At 40.8% G+C, this 20,796-nt stretch overlaps 5 protein-coding genes across 5 annotated transcripts; 3 read left to right on the forward strand and 2 right to left on the reverse strand.

The window, feature by feature from the left end:
- Positions 1-309: 309 nt before the first annotated feature.
- LOC106957267 (olfactory receptor 52D1-like) lies at positions 310-1,572 on the forward strand. The gene is made up of 2 exons (XM_015048538.1): positions 310-397; positions 578-1,572. Exon 2 carries the CDS (start codon positions 579-581, stop codon positions 1,524-1,526), a length of 948 nt encoding a protein of 315 aa, XP_014904024.1. The 5' UTR covers positions 310-397; position 578; the 3' UTR covers positions 1,527-1,572.
- A 3,612-nt stretch (positions 1,573-5,184) lies between these two features.
- LOC106957266 (olfactory receptor 52N2-like) lies at positions 5,185-7,008 on the forward strand. Its single transcript, XM_015048537.1, has one exon. It carries the CDS (start codon positions 5,185-5,187, stop codon positions 6,154-6,156), a length of 972 nt encoding a protein of 323 aa, XP_014904023.1. The 3' UTR covers positions 6,157-7,008.
- Positions 7,009-8,344: 1,336 nt separating this feature from the next.
- Positions 8,345-10,249, forward strand: LOC106957265 (olfactory receptor 56A5-like). Its single transcript, XM_015048536.1, has 3 exons — positions 8,345-8,412; positions 8,932-8,981; positions 9,262-10,249. The coding sequence occupies exon 3, from the start codon at positions 9,284-9,286 to the stop codon at positions 10,229-10,231; it is 948 nt and encodes a 315-aa protein (XP_014904022.1). The 5' UTR covers positions 8,345-8,412; positions 8,932-8,981; positions 9,262-9,283; the 3' UTR covers positions 10,232-10,249.
- A 3,406-nt stretch (positions 10,250-13,655) lies between these two features.
- Positions 13,656-14,981, reverse strand: LOC106957269 (olfactory receptor 146-like). Its single transcript, XM_015048541.1, has one exon. The coding sequence runs from the start codon at positions 14,744-14,746 to the stop codon at positions 13,745-13,747; it is 1,002 nt and encodes a 333-aa protein (XP_014904027.1). The 5' UTR covers positions 14,747-14,981; the 3' UTR covers positions 13,656-13,744.
- Positions 14,982-16,548: 1,567 nt separating this feature from the next.
- LOC106957276 (olfactory receptor 52E4-like) lies at positions 16,549-18,258 on the reverse strand (the record flags this gene model as incomplete). Its single annotated transcript, XM_015048549.1, has 3 exons — positions 16,549-16,947; positions 17,098-17,324; positions 17,837-18,258. Coding segments are annotated over 3 exons (1,023 nt in total), but the record flags the coding sequence as incomplete, so codon positions are not given.
- Positions 18,259-20,796: the final 2,538 nt, after the last annotated feature.

A 20,796-nucleotide genomic window follows, 5' to 3' on the forward strand; every position in this document is an offset into this window, starting at 1 on the left:
TGGAAATGTTCTTCAGGTGATGGAAGGCCGACTTTGTAACTGTCTTTATTACATCAGTCCATGATTCATCAGTTGATTCTAAATCTGTATTAGTTATATTTAGGAAAAAGAAACATTCGCCCTGGTGGCATTCAACACCATTTTCACCATTCATTAAGTTTAAAAATTGTCAGAATTAAGTGAGCATTGCTAGGTTAAATGGAGCGCCACCGTTGACTCAACGCGAGATTATTGGCGTGGCCTGCGGGTTTTAGTTTCCATGACTACTAGCATGTTGTTACAGCTCTACTCTCAGATGAATAGACAAATGTATATAAAAATCAGCCAAGACAGACCTCTCCTACCAGACAATCAAGGTGGTTCAACTTTGCAAGCCTAAGAAGGTTAGAAATCCCAGGTAAATGTTGGGGTTATACTCAAACATTTGGAATGTATTTCCTACATCAATCTACATTTGTTGTTTCTAAACCAACAAATAAGTTTGTTCTTTCTGAAAGATGTCTTTATTTATTTTTTTATAATTACTTTACGTGGTACAAGAAGAAATCTTGACGTTCTCATTTGATCTTTCTTTCAGGATGATGGAAAATGAAACCTTTAATAGTGTGACCCTCCAGCTGGAGGGGTTAAAGGTCATAGAGACATCAGTGTACCCTGTCTTTTTGTTTTTCCTCTTCTCCTATCTATTCATAATGATACTGAACATTGCGATTATAGTCCTGGTTTGGATTGATAAAAGCCTCCATCAGCCCATGTATTTGTTGTTCTGTAACCTTCCAGTTAATGACATCTTTGGGAATTCAACTGTTTTGCCCCGTTTGCTGTCGGACCTCCTGAAGCCTCAGTCAGAGTTGATAATTGGGTACTATGAGTGTGTCGTTCAGGCGTTCTGCACCCACATGTTCGGCACCACGTCCCACACCGTGCTGATGATCATGGCCTTCGACAGATATGTTGCCATCTGTAATCCACTGCGTTACTCTGTGATAATGACCAACAGGATGGTGGTGAAACTGACCGTCTCTGCCTGGGGGTCGGCCTTGGTTCTGGTCGGGATTCTGCTGGGTTTGACTGTCCGTTTGAGCCGCTGCAGAACTCTGATCACCAACCCGTACTGTGACAACGCCTCACTGTTCAAGCTGTCATGTGAGAACGTGGTGGTCAATAACATCTACGGCCTGACCTTCACCGTGGTTCTGCTGACAGCCTCCATTGGCAGCATCGTCCTCACCTATGCCCGGATCACCATGGTCTGTCTGACCAGCAGGAACAAGTCTCTGAACAGTAAAGCCCTGAAGACCTGCAGCACACACCTGGTTGTGTATCTCATCATGCTTTTCTGTGGCATACTGATCATCGTGTTGCATCGTTTCCCTCAGTACTCGGACCAGAGGAAAATGTCCGCCATCTTGTTTCACATCATCCCCTGCAGCCTGAATCCCATCATTTATGGAGTTCAGTCCAAAGAAATAAAAAGATTCCTCTCTCATGCTTTCAGATCTAGAAAAGTTTTATCTTCATCTTGAAAAAATAATATTTTATGGTTGACAAAAGTTATCTAATAGATTTGAGAAATTAAATATTTTTCTTTTAATGCAAACAGCTGTTTGTTTTATTCTTATGACCCAACATTTAATAATCTAAAAGACAGACTGAATTTAAATACCTGAATTGTTTTTTGTGTGTGTGTGCGCGTGTGCATGTGTGTGTGTGTGTGTGTTTGCATGAGTGTGTGTGTTTGTGTGTGTGTTTGTGTGTGTTTGTTTGTTTGTGTGTTTCTTATATCATACAGAACTTTAATTGGTAATTTTTATGTTTACATGATGTAAAGTTGCCTTTTTATCTCGGGACAATTTTCTGTCATATTTCAATATCTACGATTAAAGAATAAAGATTTTAGAGGCTTGCATTTGTCTTTCTGTAGCCTAAAATCACAGTTTAAAACCAATTTGAAGTAATTTCATGTATTTTTCCCAATTAAATACCAACAATTGTTCATATCTTTGGCCTTTGGTTTCATTCAAAAGTTTCATTCTAAACATAAAGTGTCTCTGACAACTTCTTCCTGTTGAAGCTAAAACACATTCAGTTGGACAGTTTGTGTCCAGAGAGTCGAACTTTGTTTCAGGGATTCAGGGGACACAGCGCCCCCTGGTGAGCAACAGGTTTCATCAGTGTGTTTTGAGCAGAACAAAGTGTTGAAGTTTCCAGAACAAAGAAAATCATTAATGACTCCCAGTGTGAGCTGCTCCATAAAAACACTTATCAACAGTTTCTGATAATTAACCCAGAGGGAGGAAACACTAATAGATGTTTATTAGAGTTCAGACAATTACCTGATTACAACTGTTGATGAAAGATCTCCTCTGGGATCTTCAAACTGTGAAAAACTTTAACTTATTTTGTTAGACTTATCTCATACAACAAACCAGAACATTTACCAAAGCCTCAGTCTGAAAACACAGACCTTGCAGGTTTTCTCCTTTTGCCAGCTCTTCAATAAATTACAGTTAAACAAACAAAACAATAAACATGTCAAATAATTTCAGGGGCCTAAATCCTGAGAGGCAGCAGCGGCGAAGACATGCGACCGTCGACATGTGAAAACACAGAGAAACATCGGACCAAAGTGTCCGCAGAGACAGAGAACCGGGTCAAATCAGTCTGTTTGAGTTCATTAGTGTCCTGGTCACTCACACACCTGGGAGATTACTGTTTCTAACTTACAAATCTAAAGCAACAGAAGGCAAAACAGTTGCCTAATATGCTATTTTCCTTTTATCAAATCTGTTTTTAAATTTCTTTTTAATTTTCTGGATTCAGTCCTTCACCTAAACATGTCAAGACGTCAGTAAATGTCTCTACGTAAAAGGGGGAAGTAGAGATCAAGGAAGGATGTGAAACAGCAGCAGGAAAAACATGGAAGGTTCCTTGAAGATTCGAGAATCACACAGAGATTTTTTTCCTGTAGATGTCAGAAAACAGGAAGGGTTTGGACTCAAAGCAGCAAACAGGAAGTGAAGCATAAAAAGTTATTTGTGAAGAGGTTGAACTTTGAGGGTCTTTCACCTGACCTGTTTGTGTTCAGGGACTCAAACTGTTTCAGGTGTTTGGGGCTCAGGGGCCCACCGGTGGTTTCATTAGTCTGCGTTCCAACAACAAACAGGAAACAAACATGTTTCTGAACAACAGTGAGCATTAATGAGCGACACCATAAAAACCCAAAGGACTAACTATCAACAGTTTCTGATGATAATTAGTCCTCTGGGAGGAAACGTGACAGGAGACGTTTCTGTGGGGATTCACATGTTGTCACATATCAGCTTTTATGAAACACTCAAACTAAGTTCGAGTCATGACTAAAAGTCAGGGAAACAAATCAAAGCATAAATCAAAATCTAAGAAAGTTTGTCATGTAAACTTGGAAGAAGACAAAGTGCTAAAAGAGAAAGTTTTCAGTCTGTCTTAAAACAAATGCAATTTAAATAAAGACAGTAATAAATCAGTTTCAGGAAAGAAAAAGAGTAACCAACCAGTTGCCTCTGAGGGTTGACAAATCAAGAATTATTTCAAAAAGCACCTGTCTGGTTGAGACTGAAAACACAGTGAAAATGGGTCATCACTGGATCTTTAAGCAGAATGAAGATCAAAATAAAACCAAACCAATACAGGAACATCCTGCTTGGTCATCCTGTGTTTAAGAGTAGAAACCATCGAAGAGGACCCAGAGCTCTGGACGATCTCCAGACGACTCCGGCTCAAAAGATCTCCAATTCATCTGGGAACCCAAAACACACAAACACTAGGGAGCCCGCATAGCACCATAATGAGACAAAGAGTCCCTGTCCATCGTCCCCTGAACACCTCGGTGTCTAATTCAATTATCTCACTGGTCACAGTGGAAAGCAAGAGATTTCTGAGGTCCTCATTACTTTCAATAGACCAACATAAACTTCTTCAGTGCAGCATCAGAAGAGTCATTGGGGGACATCCTGGACAGATCTTCAGTCCCCCACAGGACTGCCAACTATGCGCACACTCACACCAATCCAGTTAACCTAACAGTCATGTTTTAGGATTGGGAGAATCCTGGAGTACCTAGAGAGAACCCACATCTTCACAGGGAGAATGTGCGACCCCCATGCAGAATGACCCCCTGCCAGGATTCGAACCCAGGATCTTCCTGTGCTTCCAGATGTAAAGACCACCACTGTGGTCTTTACAACACAAACAAACAATCACTGGATTGAATAAATGACTGACTAGACAAGTCAAAGGCCAGATTAGAGGAGAGGCCAAACCAGGGCACACTTACAGGTGAGCTGTGCCCAAGATGAGCAAAAATGTTCAAACCCAAATGTCATGAACTCTGAGGGCAGGAAAACCACAAAGAATATCACAGAAAAACTAACCAATCCAAAATACTGCAGTAAAAACAAACTGATCAGCAAACGTGAGTGACTGATGGGATGAGCAGAAGGCCAAACCCAGCTGCTGCAACGGGGACATAAAGATTGGAATAGATTGTTGAATCCTTCAGGCTCTGTTAATCACTGACCAGCTAATAGACTAAAGCATGACACACTTCCATATTAGCAAAAATAGATTCGCAACTCTGGAACAAACTAAATTTATACTTAAATTTAAGTATAAAGAGATGAATAAATTGTGAGTGTGAGGAAGGTCTGAACTGAAATTATGTCAAAGTCCTGTACCCAGTTTGGTGATTCTTCAATGCTCTGGGGTGATTTACGCAAAAACTGCAGGTTCCACATCAAAGACTGAACAGAAGAAGCCAGAATAAAGAGAAACAGGATTTCAAAAGTGTGAATGGCTCCAGCATTGTCTTTCCATTATGAAGTAAGTTTATGTTAAAGTTTATGGAAGAACATGAGTGGCGTGACGTATGTTGCCAGGTGTTTTGGGGTGGATGATGTGTTGACAGTCTTCCCCTCCCCGACTTGTTTAGTTTTACTCTGAAGACTTTCCCCCACTGATGATCCAGCTCTTTATAAAACTGAGACTGAAGCTGCTGTTTCCTTTCAGACAGTCGGGTCTCTGAACAGAATGAAGGGAAATAACAGGTAAATGATTATAGTTGTGTTATGACCCCATAAGTTGGCCTTCATGATGTGGATGCTTGTAGTTGTTTAATTTGTTTGGGAATTATCTCTGCATATAAAAATGTCCTCCTACTTTTTCTACAGGTTGATGGAAAACTATACCTTAAACAGCCTTACTCTCCAGATAGAAGGGTTAGAGGTCACAGAGACATTTCTGTACCCTGTGTTTTTCTTCTTCCTCTTTTCTTACCTGGGAATAATGTTGCTGAATGTGGGGATTGTGATCCTCATTTGCATGGACAGAAGCCTCCATCAGCCCATGTACCTGCTCTTCTGTAACCTGCCTCTTAACGACATTCTAGGCGTCTCCTACATGATTCCCCGCCTGATGTCGGACATCTTGCTGCCGCCGGCTGAGCGCCTCATCAGTTACTATGAGTGTGTTGTTCAGGCTTTCTGTTCCCACATGTTAGGCACCACGTCCCACACCGTGCTGATGATCATGGCCTTCGACAGATATGTTGCCATCTGTAATCCTCTGCGTTACTCTGCGATAATGACCAACAGGATGGTGGTGAAACTGACCGTCTCTGCCTGGGGGTCGGCCTTTGTTCTGGTCGGGATTCTGCTGGGTTTGACGGTCCGGCTGAACCGCTGCAGGACTCTGATCACCAACCCATTTTGTGACAACGTCTCACTGTTCAAGCTGTCCTGTGAGAGCGTAGTGATCAATAACATCTACGGCCTGACCTTCACCGTGGTTCTGTTCACCTCATCCATTGGCAGCATCGTCCTCACCTACACCAGGATCACCATGGTCTGTCTGACCAGCAGGAACAAGTCGATAAACACTAATGCCCTGAAGACCTGCAGCACACACCTGGTTGTGTATCTTATCATGCTTTTCTGTGGTATTCTTATTATAGCTATGCATCGTTTCCCTCAGTACTCAGACCAGAGGAAAATTTCTGCCATCTTGATCCATATCATTCCCAGCAGCCTCAATCCCATCATTTACGGAGTTCAGTCAAAAGAAATCAAGAAATTCCTGTCCAGGTTTTTCCAGTCTAGGAAGATTTTTTCTTGGTCTTAAAAACCAATATGTGTTCAAGGAGTTAATCCAGGATGACTCTACAGTAGAGGTGTTCCGATTTATTGGCCCTGATTTCCTTAATCCTAGGAGATTGGCAATAGGCCTGTACTTACATGAGAAGCCGATCTTATCCTCTGACCTTATTTATCTCAGCAAAGGTATAGAGAGCGACTTTCCCTTATTGCTCTCTCATGAGAGAGGTCAGGTCTGAATGTTTGCAGTTAATAATCTGAACTCTGAACTGACCTCTGCGTCTCAGAACCACTTCTCTGTGTCCACCCATAACACGCATCCTAGTTAAGAAACACTTTAGGCTTTTTTTTTTTTTTTACCAGCAGCATGTTACAAAAACCCAGTTAGTTTCAAGTTCTTTGGTCAAATTTGTGAAAAATCCTCAAGCTAACAGTTTGAAAGAAAACATAATATTACCTCCAACAAAATGATTTCTTAAGAAGCTTTCACATCTCGTTGTATGGTTAGAAGATGGTTAGAAGAAAACACGGTGGAGACTCTGGAGTGGCCTAGTCAAAACCAAGGCCTCTTCACATCTGATCCCCAGCAACCTGGCAGAGGTGGCCCAGTTTAGTAGGAAGAATGGGGAAAACTCAGCAGCCTGACTGATTCTCTGCTGGAGCGGCAGCCAGAGGTGCCAATGTAAAATACTGACTGGAAAGGAGGGAACACTTATGCAATGTCTTATTTTACGTAGAATATTATCAATTCACTATCATTATTTCAGCAGGTTTTACTTTGACAATTAAAGCTGCTGCATGTAACTTTTTCTTTTAAAAATATTTGTTAAACTAGTCTGAGCAGGATTGATGTATTTTTGTGACTAGGAGCTCATGGAGGAGGTGGAAGAGCTAAATGTTTTCACAGATTGTCTTGTGTGTGACGTTTAAAAAGATATGTAAAGAAATTATTTTTCATAAAAGTTTCATACTGCGGCTTTAAGGCTGCAGTGTTGTTGTTAGGTTTCTTATAAAACCAACAAATTTTGTTGATCATGACTGACTTACAAAACAAATAAAATAATAAAACACCCAAGGGAGTGAATACTTTTCACAGGCGCTGCTAACCAAAAACATCTTCTTCTAAAACGTTTGTGAAACATGATTCACAGGTTCTGACGACAAAACTTCAACCATGATTTTCTCATGGAGGAAAGGTTTGATATGTGATCATCACCAAGATAAAGACGATGGCCCTGGTTCTGATGGTGTTGGGTCTGGTTCTGGTTGTGGCCTCCTGGGACAGTCCAACTGAACGGGTGACAGTTGTGTCCACAGTGAATGGCTCCCAAAGTGGCTGCAGTTCCTCTGAGATCTCTCTAAGACCCTGTCAGGCCTCAGGCAGATCTTTGGGTCTCACCTTGGTCTTCACCAGTCAGGAGGGCCAGAATGAGTCTCAGGTTTGAACTGAGCCAACCTGCTGATTGGTCTGTCGTCCAGGTACTCGGCTGCTCAGTCAGCTCAGTCTTCCCCTTGTTGTGGCTCATATAACGTTACATCTCCTCGTGAGTTCAGACAATAGTTTCAACATTCTTAATCGCTCACAGTTTGTCTATGAGGAAATACTGCAGCTTTTTTACTGCCATTTTTAAAGCTTTTGTTCTTTTGCTATGCTGCCCCCCTTTGGTGATCTTAAGCAAATGCTTATTTTTTTGTCTGTGACACAAATCTCTTTACAACCTGCAGCCTGGTGGAGACTTTAGAGCCAAAGTCATTGATGTTTCCAGTTACTGGTGCAGTTAGACTCATTGAAATGTTGAATGACATCACTCTGTAAAATAATTATTCTCCCTGTATTAGTGATGGCCTAATACAGGGTATAATCTTTGCCTTGTTGAAAAAATAATAAATCTTGAGGAATGTACAGAGATGTAGTTCTTTTTTATTTGTGATGCAACTAAAGAGAAAATATTTATCTTTCAGATGAAACCCATGACACTGATTGGTTTATATAATTTAACACATATTCATTCCCAAATATTTCCCTAAAACATTTTGAAATCGGACATCTTCATAAAGTCAGTTTATCATCAGCTGTCACTGATGATGGGACAGGAAGTGTCTCTGCTGCGGCAGATACAGGCATGTGAAGCTGCTTTTATTTTGAAACATTCCTGTGTCTGGATCTGGAAACAACTTGTTGTTGTTTACATTCAGTGATGATACTTCACCCACGTATAAGAACGTTGCTATAAATCTGCAGACTGAGCTGAGGAGTCAGTGGAGGAGGTTTCAGTCAATACAGGTGAGTATCGGACTGAATATCTGCTGATTCAGACTTTTACCGTGTTTGACATGAAGCCTGTCCCTGTTGCTGGCAGCGCTCTCTTTACAGATTATATATTTCTGTACTGATAATACTGCAGTGATAATAGGTAGTGTTGTCTACCTATGTTCATCCTCATTAACATTTTAAGATGAACAAAGAGTAAAGAAACTGACATCTGGAGTTTTGAGCAGAAGCTGAGACTTAATTATTTTAAGAGACACAGTTTGATAACAGTGCATGTTATGCAGAGTGTGAAAAGGTGAGGCGGTGTTCTGGTTTCAGTTTGTCTCGTTTGATGCGTTCTGGTTCTGAATGGAGCTTGTGTTTTGGATCAAGTGTGTGAAATGAGCAGGGCTCTGCATCTTCATGTTGCTTTTCTGTAATTAACTCAGGATCTGAAAATAAGATCTAAAATCTTTGAGTTCCCTCAAGTTTTCAGGTACGACTCACGCAAAGTAATTTCAAATCAGGACAAGCTGTTGGTTTCATCTTCAGGTTCAAGCAACCGGAGCTGAGTGTGTTGTTAGCAGTGCCATCGCTTTGGAGTAAGTGTTACGATGATTGGCTCACTGCTGGGATACGTGAGGTGCAGGTGTGGCACATTAGATTCGTTTATCACATGCACACTTACACTCGGTACAGTAATTCACCAAACTGACATTTTTACTTGTAAAGTGCCTCCAGACAACATTTATGTTAAATTGGTGTTATGTAAATACACTGAATGGAACTAAATTAATGTAAATTACTGTGATGGCAAAGGCAGAGATGTATCAGGTTAGAGACTGACTGCTTTTGACATTAATTGGTGATTTTGTTCTCTAGGCATCATTAAATCCGACCCTTTATGGAAAACACAACTTTAGATCCAGACCTCTTGCTGCTGGAGGGGTTAAAGGTCACACCTCATTCCTCTGTCCCAGCCTTCATCCTGCTGCTCCTCATCTATGTCTTTGTGATGCTGTCCAACGTGAGCCTGGTGACCATCATCGCCCTGCAGAGGAGCCTCCACCAGCCCATGTTCCTGCTGTTCTGCAGCATGGGTGCCAACGATGTGCTTGGTGCCTCCACCATCATCCCCCCCGTGCTGAGCACCGTCTTCACACCGACCGCGCAGAGGTATATCCGCTACAGCAGCTGCGTCCTGCAGGCTTTCTTTGCCCACTTCCACGCCAGCGTCATCCACACCGTTCTTATGATCATGGCCTTCGATCGCTACGTGGCCGTCTGCAAGCCGCTGCACTACGCCACCATCATGACCAGCCGGATGGTGGTGAAGCTGTCCGTGTGGGCCTGGGCGGTGTGCTTGTTGCTGGTGCTGGTGCTGGTGGGGCTCAGCGTCCGCCTGTCCCGTTGCCGGGCGGTTGTACTCAACCCGTTCTGCGACAACCCCTCGCTGTTCAAGCTGTCCTGTGACAGCGTCCTGGTCAACAACATCTACGGCCTGGCCTACACCGTGGTCCTGCTGGGCTCGTCGCTCGGCAGCATCACGCTCACCTACCTGCGGATCGCCATGGTGTGCCTCACCAACCGCAGCAGGACAAACAGCACCCGGGCGCTGCAGACATGCGGCACCCACCTCGTCCTCTACATCATCACCTTCCTGTCAGGAGCCCTCATCATCGTTCTTCATCGATTCCCTGAATTATCAGACCAGAGGAAGATGGCCTCCATCTTGTTCCATGTTATTCCTCCGGCTATGAACGCCGTCATCTACGGACTGCAGATCAAAGCTGTCCGCCAGAAGATTTTCATCCTGTTTACCAAGAATACAATGGCAGATATGAAGGGATAAAATGAAAAAGTACTCAAATGTATCCTGAATCATGATCATCTGTTAATATTCACACTATATTTAACTTTTATTCCTAAATTTTCATCTAACAGGTTTTTCAGAACCTGTTCATGAACTGAATTTGAGTTTAATCTACAGGTGGAAACATCCAGGAGAACTGCAGTTTATTCAGACATATTTATACTTTAGTGTTCATTACTGTTTTATTAAGTATTATGAACAAGTTTTCACATTCAGGGCTGTGAAAAAAGAAACAAAGGTAATGCAAAGAGAAACAGAATACAGTTTTCAAATTATGATTGTTATTTATTAGGCAAACTATGACGAGAATACACAGCTATGTAACATATATTATAAACAACTAAAACTATAAATCAGCCTGATTAATAAAAACTTTATCTAATGAAATTATCATAAAAGTTTAGAATTTGAAATATATCAAGAACGTGAAGATCAATTTCCTGGTTTGTATTTTGTTATGCAATTCTGGATGTTTAACTTTTTTGATAAAATTACACTATTTTAATTTATTAGGGGACAGATTTAGTTAAACATAAGAAACTTAAAGATATTTAATCGAGCAGAATAACCCTAAAAATAAATCCTACCAGACTGAACTTATTTAAAATCGCAATTATATCAAATAATGCAAAAAGACTCACTAATCTAAGAGACATAGCAACATGCAAACAGTTTTATTGTTTTATCTGAAGCACAAAGAGTTTGAAAAGGTCAGCTGGAAAATTATATAAGCTACCCTTTATGAATTTGGGTTTAATTTCCTGTTATAGATCAGAATATTGTTTCACTCAGTCGATGCCTGAATAAAAAAAACAAAAAAAACATTACATTTGTTAAATTTAGGGGAGTCCACTGTCACCATCACTATCCACCATGATTATGGTATCAACAACAACAACAATAATAATAATAATAATAATAATAATAATAATAATAATAATAATAATAATAATAATAATAATAATAATACCCAGAAAATGGGTTTATATGCTTCAAAAATCTTTTTTCTTCAAAATCTAATGCACACTGCAGCTTTGTTTTCAGTAACTTCAAACTGCAAAGGCAATTAAATCATAGAAATATCTGTGATATCTATAAACATTACTCATAAATAAATAATATTTCTATAAATATTATTGTGGTTGTTTTTATTCACTACTCTGCCACCGGTCACTGTCTCCGTTTGACTCTGGAAGGCTGAATATTTATCATTTCTGTTCCAGTAAAAAAAATATAGGAGGAAAACTGATCAGATTTTTCATCCCTCAGCAGAAGGAGGAAAAAAAGGAACATGAAGCCATTAAAAATCAGGAGTCTGCATTTTTCCTTTCAAATTCTAACATTTTCTGAATAAACTGAACATGAATTGTGATATTTCTGTCCAGCTTCCCGGTGTAACTCTAAGACTGCTGGCTGCATGATGTCGGAGAAACTGCAGGAACAAACCATTTGTTTGCAGCTGGAATGTGCAAAACAAAACGTCATTAAAGCAGTAGCACACACCTGGTGCTGGACACTCTGACACTTTAAATATGTATAATAGAAACACACTGGTGCTGGCTCGTTAAGCTAATGCTAATTGGTTTAGTCACTGAGCGCAAACCCCATAGCTTTTCCAACTACCAACCAGAATTAGGTCAATATGATTATCAGTCCCTCCAGGAAGTTAAGATGGAAACTATTTATGCAAATTCACTCAGCCTTTGTAAATTTTGCACAAACTTGCAACTTTTCTGCAAATTTAGTTTAATCACTTTAAACTTTTTCTGTATTTCTTTCTCATCTGACCAGTCACAGAAACTTGGACCAATACCTTAGTCCCTTTCTAATTTAGCTTGCTGTTTCACAACGTCTCTTGAAAGCCAGAAAGATGAGAGCGTGTGTGATGCTATATGGGGGAATTTTACTCCCATAATCCAAGAGTGCACATGTTCAGTCTGAAAGCAGGACTGACACATACTAGTTAAACACAGCTTATAAAAGTATTTAAACCCATCTACCTTCTTCTACCACCAACCTGACTGGATTTTATGTTACAAACACAAAGCAGAGAAAAAACTCGAGGAGTGGAAGGAACAGCATACACTGTTACCAAGAGTTTTAATAATTGATTTAACCTCATTTAGATTAAAATCCCTGGACATCATCCAGTCCAGCCACCAGCTGCAAGCTGTTCCTGACTTGCTGTAAGTACAGTAATTACATTAATGTCTGTTGGATCAAACATCTTACTTGTTGACTGAGTGAAAATAAGCAGCAACAAGTAAAGAACATGTCATTTATTGTTTTTTTCTGCACATGGAAAAGGAAAGGAACCTACATTTCTTTTGGTTGGAGAATGAAGGCAAGTCTTTAAGATGAAGAAGGTCTGACTGAACCGATTAGCATCAATTTGTTCACAAAATGATCATTTTGCTACATGTCATCCGTTATGTAAGGCGTGCATGGACTGATTATGGACTGGATGATTGCTGCAGTGGACCTTCTTCAGAGATTTTATGAAGCCATCTCACCTTATGTAGTTAGATTTAGCTACACTGGGAAAGTTTCTCCTGATTCGTTTCTGCTGCCTTACTAAATATTTGTCACATGGGTTTCTGTGCTGCAGGTTTGGAATAATGGTGCCCATATTCTGTTTAGCAGCAGACATATCTTAATGAAAACACAAAACCATCTTTAAAGCATGCTTTTATTGTGAAAAATTAATGAAATATTAAAATATTGTTTTTCTTAGCCTTAATTTCAAAAAGTTGGAATTTTCTATTTCACCTTACATTGAAAACAAAACTCTGCACTTATGAGTCAGCTCAACATTACTGTAAATCTGTTCATCATAATTCACAGCAGAGCAGAATGTAAACAGCTGATCAGCATCATCACCTTATCTAAGCACGGCGGTGGAGGGCTCATGCTACGGGCTTGTTTGCAGCTGCAGGAACGTTGCAGGCATCGAGTCAATCATGATCCAAAAGTAGCTTAGAGAGACTAAAACAAAGGAACAATACTTTGTCTTTGGACTTCAGAAAAGTGTTTCAGGTGCATCAGGAAGCGATTTGGCCTCCAGGTCCGGTTGATCTCAGCTCATTGATGAAACCATCAAATAACATGGAGTTCGACTCAAACGCAGTTAGAAAATAACCTAAAGTGTTTTCTGACAAAGTGCAGAATAAACTTGATATTGTTTGTCTGGAGCTACTCATTGGTTGAAATGTGACAATAAAATAGTTCAGACGTCCAGGTTTTCTTTTCATTATTTCAATGACGATGGTTGTCTTGTTGTGAATCAGAAGCAAAGTGTTAAAAATCACTAAAACCTTCTCTGAACTCAAACTGAATCAGCTAATCAATAACTCAGTTAAGGAAATGAACAAATATATGGTGGCTATAAGAATGATATTTTTTTTGTACTAATCTCTGGTTTAACTTTGGAGCTTCCAAAAAATAAAATATCTTTAGTTATTTCTGTGAAAGGAAAGTGCTTTCAGACAGTCTTTAAGGTGACATCAAAACTTTATTGGAGTAAAACGTCCTAGAAAAATATTTCTGAATCTCTTTGGACTGCATGCCATAAATGACGGGATTTAAGGCACCAGGAACAATGTGGAACAAAAGAGCTGCGATTTTCTTTTCCTCTGCGTACTGAGGGAAGCGCTGCAGGATAATGATGATCATTCCACTGAGAAACATGATCAGATAAACCAGCAGGTGTGTGCTGCAGGTTTTCAGAGCTCTCCTGTTCAGAGTTGTGCTCTTGCTGGTCAGACAGACGATGGTGATCTTGGTGTAAGTTACCACCATGCTGCCGATGGAGGCGGTGAACAGAACCACAGTGAAGCTCAGGCCGTACGCGTTATTGATGAAAACATCCTCACACGAGAGCAGAAACAACGAGGCGTTGTTACAGTACAGGCTTCTCATGAAAGTCCTGCAGCGGCTCAGCCGGACCGTCAGACCCAGTAGGACCCCGACCAGAACCAGCGCCACTCCCCAGGCACCAACCGTCAGCTTCATCACCATCCTGTTGGTCATGATGGCAGAGTAACGCAGAGGGTTGCCGATGGCCACATACCTGTCGAAGGCCATGGCCATCAGCACCGTGTGGCAGGTGGTGTTGAACATGTGGATGATGAAGGCCTGGAGGACGCACTCGTAGTAACCGATGAGGCGGTCCGCGGGCGGCCGCAGGACGTCCAGCAGCACGCGGGGCAACACGACAGAGTTCCCCAAAACATCGTTGGCCGATAAGCTACAGAGCAGGAGATACATGGGCTGGTGAAGGCTCTTATCCAGAAAAACCAGGACAGCCACCCCAACGTTTGCAACAATGATAAACACAAAGGAGAGAAGAATGGAGAGAAACGCAGCATATCTAGATCCACCGGAGACATTTAAACTCTCCAGCTGCAGCGTGAGGCTGTTGTAGACGAAGCCTTCCTCCGACCTGGAAGGAAAGTTTATGGATGATTCGAACTGTTCAACACCACCAACAAACATCTGCAAACATCACACAGTGAACGCTCCAATCTGACGATATGAACTTTTACATAAATGTTGGGAAAATAATTACTTGTTATTCATGATGATCCTCCAGTCTTTATGATCATGTGTGTCTGTGTTACAGCTGAAGGTTTCCATCATAAAACTTCTTTAAACTGATTTTACTGTCAGTGCCTCAAATCACACAAAAGTAACACATGTGGATGAAAACTGCACTAATAAAAACATTTAATAATCGACTCATGAAGAAAAACATGAATTTGTCCGTGCTCTTCCTGACATGTCTTCCTTCTCTTCCTGTCAGGAATCAGACATTTAAGCTTTAAAAAGGCTCAGAGGGAGCTGCTCTTTACGTCACCACAGAGTATTATGGGATGCATCGTGAGGAATGAACCCTGCCAACCAATCGCTCCGTGTTAACCTTGTTCACTGAAACGCTCTCAGACTCTTGAAATGTCTGTGTGTGTGTTTTTTTTTACCCATTATGACAAATCTGTACAGCTGCTGATAAACCGCAGCTGTACAGCTTCATAAAACCTTTGTGACTTCAGGCAGCACTGTGTTATTTATATCAGCATGGATTTTATTGTCTCATCTTTCAAGCTTTACTTCTCTATAAGTGAGGCAACATTAACCGTCATGTTTTTAAACGGGTCTGTTTATCTCACACCTTTGACTTTTAGGTGACCTTTAGTGAAATAAACATAAATATTGGAGTTAAAATTTATAAACTCTATCAGAGGTTAATATGATACTCGGGAAACACATAATGCCAACGCTGCAATCGTCACTTTTTTGGTGGTTCCTTCCCCACTCACCTTCTTCTTCTCTTCTTCCTTCTCCGACGATCATCTCCCTCTTTACAACTCCATGACCACAGCTGACATGGTTCTTGTCAGCTACTTAACAGCAACAATAATATTTTTTAGTAAAGTTTCTAAAAGAATTCATAGTGTTAGAAGAAAACAATATAAAAATCAACTTAAGGAAAGTACTTAACGTAGGAACTGATTTATTGACTTTATTTGTGTTTTCCTTGAGCTGGAAAAAAAGAAAAAAGAAAAAAATACCAGAAGAGTTTGTATATTCAGATATTATTATTTTTTTCACTTTGGAAACAGATTCAATAAATAGATGTGCCTTTTTCTGGTCAGCCAATCTGGATTGATTTTAATTCATCAAGCACAATAATTATTTATGGATGTTTGGTGTAACTTCCTGGGCCCTGATCACGTTCAGAAACACAAACACACATCTGCAATGGGATGATGGAGTCATGTAGGCAGCGCTTGAAAACCTGCTGGAGTCCCTCTGCTTGATCCTGACCGTCACTGACCTTTGACCCCTCCACTATGGAAAATATCTGTGAATTTGGTGCATTTGGCTGCATCCTGCATTAACTTGTTTTGTTCATAGGATTTTCAAATTCAGCTCTTCTTTTCTCCTTCGATGAATTGATGAATTTATTCTACTCCTCAAATTGGGAAGATCTGCTCACATCTCCCCTTAATATGCAGAATATTAGACTGATATTTTACTGCCTATAAAACGCCATGAAGGAAGCACTAATGTGATTCATTATAGGGGTGAAATAAGAATTATTAATGTCACTGTGAGATATTGTATTTCCAATTTATTCTAACATTTTGCCCTTTTTAACAAACTGGTTCAAATAACAAATGGAAGCAAAAAAAATCTTAGCATCTTTGAAGATTCCCTGATTTTATTGATGATAAATAAAAAAAAACACTCACTTTTACAGCATTACATTATTGTGAGCTACTGGTCATATTTATTCATAAATAGTGCTATTGAGATAAACATTCACTGTAAGACAGAGAGTCTGTTCTTGTGAACGGTTCTGGTAGAAAAACGCTTGATGATGCTGGAGCACAGGTCCTTACTGACCAGCCCATAGATGATGGGGTTGATGGCTGGAGGGACGATGATGAACAGGATGCTAAGAAACTTTGTGATGTTTTTAGTGATGGAAGGAAATCTGTAGCTAATGACTATAATCAGTGTAGCTATTTCATACAGCACATAAACCACAAGGTGTGATGCACATGTCTGGAAGGCCTTGGTGCGGATGCTGCTGTCGGTCCTGCCGTGCTTCAAAACAGCTGCCAGGATCCTGATGTAGGAAAAAGCGATGATGATGAACATCCCTGTACTAAGTGACCAGGTCATGCATAAACCTATGAGACACAGAGGGGCCAAGAATTAGACGGTAAATAAATGTTAGTGACAGAGCAGAGACTATTCTGCTTTATGAAGTGGTGTTAACTCTTGATGCTTTCCAGAACTGAAGTTTGTGTTTCATCAATTAGTAGTTTATTTACACTGACCGTAGATGTCACTCATGGGAGTGGGTGTGCAGGCCAGATTCATTATGATCCGGTTGCTACAGTAGACGTGTTGAAGGAAGCTGCCGCACAGCGGGACGTTCATGTGGAAGGAGAAGAGCACAGCGATGAGCAGCAGAGCAACGATCCAGGCCACAGCGCAGCAGCTGTGCAGCCGAGCCGAAGTCATGATGGAGTGATACCTGAGAGGTTCACACACTGCCACATACCTGCAGAGAGACAGAGCTGTAAGGGAACAACCCTCACACACAATTTTTTTCTAAAGGACCAGGGGAAATATAAGGGATATAGTTTAACCTGTGGGATATGCAGACCAACTATCAATGAATTTAGAAACCAAATAGTTATATTATAATGTTAATTATATTACTTTGAAAAGGTAAAAAACACATTTTTTACATTTTCAAAGTAACATAATTACTTTGAAAATGTAATTATATTTACATTTTCACCCTTGAATTGAACACAGAAATCAGTCATTTTGGAGCAGCTACATCCTTCAGACCAAGACTGTTGCCCTGGTTACCCCTTTGGTAAACCATGCAGATACCTGAATGTTCCTGTAAAGAAAGGAATTTTCTCTCTCAGAAGGAAAACAGGAAGAGCACGATGAATGACGGAGCAGTGAAATGTTCAGGAGTTAGCAATAAATACATGATAAATTACAAAAGACTGAAGGAACAACTTAAACAGTAAGATATGAACTGGTTCACCCCATCACCTGTCATAGGCCATCACTGCCAGAATGGTCTGTATAGCAGCACCGTATGTGTGAACACAGAAACCCTGAGCAATAGCTGGGAGGTAGCTGATCTTCTTCTGCCCCATCAAGAAGTGCATCATGAGGCTGGGAAGCACCGCCGTGGCGCCCAGCAGGTCGCAGACCACCAGGTGGCAGATCATCACAAACATGGGTCTGTGCAGGCTGCGGTCCGTCATGATGACACAGATCACCACACCGTTCCCCAGCAGCACCACCATGTAGACGAACAGGGCCAAGAAGAACAAGAGAGGACCTTGTCCTGGTGGAACGTCGAAGCCCTCCAGTTCAAACACAATCGGCTGCCTGAGAGGAGTCAATGTTAGGTTCTCCATCCAAACGAGTACGAGCCTGTCAAAAATCAGAAAGCTGACAGCCTCTGGATCAGGTTATTCCTGCAGCATCAAAGAAAACAACAATTTTAAAGTTATAACAAAACAGCCTGCAATAAACTAAAAGAATATAAAGATATATACAAGTGACTAGACTGCTAATTTCATAAGAAGCTGATTAAACATCAACAAAACCAACAACCTTTAATATCCAGTGAAGCCCATCAACAGAAAGCCAAAGGTAACATCAGAGAGTCTCCTGCTGGTTGGCAGAGCTCTGGTTATTGAGGAGTGTGTTGTCCATCTAATGATTTCGCTTTTTAATGTCTCCTCCTGTCAGTTGCACCATGGAAACACGGCAGCCTCTCCCTACCTGCAGCCTGAACCTGCATCACGGAGTCAGGCACCAACAGTAAACTTCATGATTACACAATAACTGACAATGTTCCAATTTATGAACCGTTCTGACCATGACTTGAATTTACATCTTTTGCTAAAATCATTGGTTTTAATTCATTCAAACCTTCATTTTAAATTCACTTGACATATTTTTATTTACTCATCCAGTGGTGGCTCCACTTTAATCCAGTCAACTGATTGATATGATCGGTCTGTTTAACAGTTTTTAGGTTTGTGGTTGGAGTTTGTCCTGTAATCAGCTTCGTCCACCTCTGCTGATGTGTCCTTGGGCGAGACACTTCGTCCACCTCATGTGTTGGTGTTCAGAGGGCCCAACAGGCGGCACCTTCAGAGAGTGCATGTCTGAAAGTAGTGTGAAGCACTTTGGACTTGATAAAGACCATTTTCCATGGCCTTTTGTGGCTTTATTTCTTCAGTCTGTTCTCTACCTTAAATGAGTTACAGCTGTGGACATAGTTTGTTTGAAGTAAGACAATGCATAAAGGAATGTACTTTTCATGGGAGTTTCAGCCACTACTGGAGCCAGTTTTGCACAGTGGCCTCTGCAACTTTACCTGCAGGCTGAGATTGTCTGGCATGCTCTGGGTCATTGAAATGTGAATTCTTCTTTCTCTCTTTTTCCACAGAAAGCTTAACTAACTCATTCTAGGGCACCCCAAAGCATTCTCTAGGAGGGATTCATAGCCTCATCTGGCTCCTCTCAGTGTGAAGGAGCAGTGGCTCTACTCTGAGCCCCTTCTGGATGACTGAGCTTCTCTCTCTAAGGGAGAGAGACCAGACACCCTGCAGAGAAAACTCATTTCAGCCGTTTGTATCCATGACCTCGTTCTTTTGGTCATGACCCAAAGCTCATGACCGTAGATGAGTGTAGGAATGTAGATTGACCGGTAAATTGAGAGTTTCTCCTTTTGGCTCAGCTCTCTCTTCACCATGACAGAGCAGCTCAAGTCCAACTCAAGGTCATGGCCTCGAGTTTGGAGGCACTGATCCTCAACCCGACCGCTTCAAACTCAGCTGCGAACCGCTCCAATGAAAGCTGTAGATCACAACCTGATGAAGCCAAAAGGACCACATCAAAGACCAAAGTAGAGACGGGATCCTAAGGCCACCAAAGCAGATCTCCTCCACACCTTGGCTGATCTGGAAATTCTGTCCATGAAAGTAATGAACAGAATCAGTGACAAAGTCCAACTCTCACAGGAAACGAGCCCGACTTACTGCCGTACCAAGCTCTGGTACCGGTCCTACAGGGACCCGAGGGTGTAGAGCTGCTCCAGTATTCCACAACCAGAACCAACAGTCCTTCTCCAGAACCGCTGAACATCGTTTCTTGTTAATTGATGGTGTTGTACTTTTATAACGTAAAGCGTCTTGAACTGTTGCTGAAATCTTATATAATCTGGACAACCACATAAATTCTAGTAAAAACCATCATTTAACAACCTTGCCAGGTAAAAAAGGTTTCCTGTTAAGACAGTACACTGAATAAGTGGTGCAGAATTTATTTTATTTTCATAGATGAACTGTGAACACTTTCCTCTCAGAGAAGGTTCCTTTGTTGGTAAAGCAAGTTGTTATATAACACAAGGTTTCATGCAGGCTAAGTGAGTGAAGGGTATCACAGCTTTGAACATGAAACCTGTGACAACAGAGTCATTGTTTAGAATGACTCTAGTATCTTCAGATTGCAATAAAATGTCCATTTTTAAAACATCAGTGAATATGTGGTTTCAGCGTCAGGTTTACACCGTGGTCTTCCTTCAAAGCAAAGGTAGCATCAGCAACTCAAAGTGGCTGTAAAATGATTAAATGTTTTATTTTTTCCATGTTGTTTTTGCAAACTTGTTTAAGATCTCCATGTTTACAAAAAAATCAACAATGTAATTAATACAGGTTTCTAGATTCCACTTTTCATCACCATTGTCCAACCAAGACATCTGTTAAAAATGTTTCAAAACAGTCTTTAAATAATAACCCGGAGATTAAACTGCTGGACTTTGCTCATACTGAAACTTCAAAGAACAGAGAAAAACTGTGATATAAAATATCTGATACTTTCATAAAAGTGAGGACAGTCCATAAATTTAATAGAATTTCTTTATTTCAAAATGTTTACATTAGTTTCTCACACTTGAAGTAAGGAACCCATTGAGGACTGGGATCCATTGA

This window comes from Poecilia latipinna, unplaced genomic scaffold, assembly GCF_001443285.1.
Source record: "Poecilia latipinna isolate Pla-1442-1.1 unplaced genomic scaffold, P_latipinna-1.0 Scaffold891, whole genome shotgun sequence".
Taxonomy (NCBI): domain Eukaryota; kingdom Metazoa; phylum Chordata; class Actinopteri; order Cyprinodontiformes; family Poeciliidae; genus Poecilia; species Poecilia latipinna.

What these genes read in the sequence shown, in the direction of transcription:
- LOC106957267 (XM_015048538.1), top strand. Translation starts at nt 579, where the DNA reads ATGATGGAAAATGAAACCTTTAATAGTGTGACCCTCCAGCTGGAGGGG.
- LOC106957269 (XM_015048541.1), bottom strand. Translation starts at nt 14,746, where the DNA reads ATGTTTGTTGGTGGTGTTGAACAGTTCGAATCATCCATAAACTTTCCT.
- LOC106957265 (XM_015048536.1), top strand. Translation starts at nt 9,284, where the DNA reads ATGGAAAACACAACTTTAGATCCAGACCTCTTGCTGCTGGAGGGGTTA.
- LOC106957266 (XM_015048537.1), top strand. Translation starts at nt 5,185, where the DNA reads ATGTCCTCCTACTTTTTCTACAGGTTGATGGAAAACTATACCTTAAAC.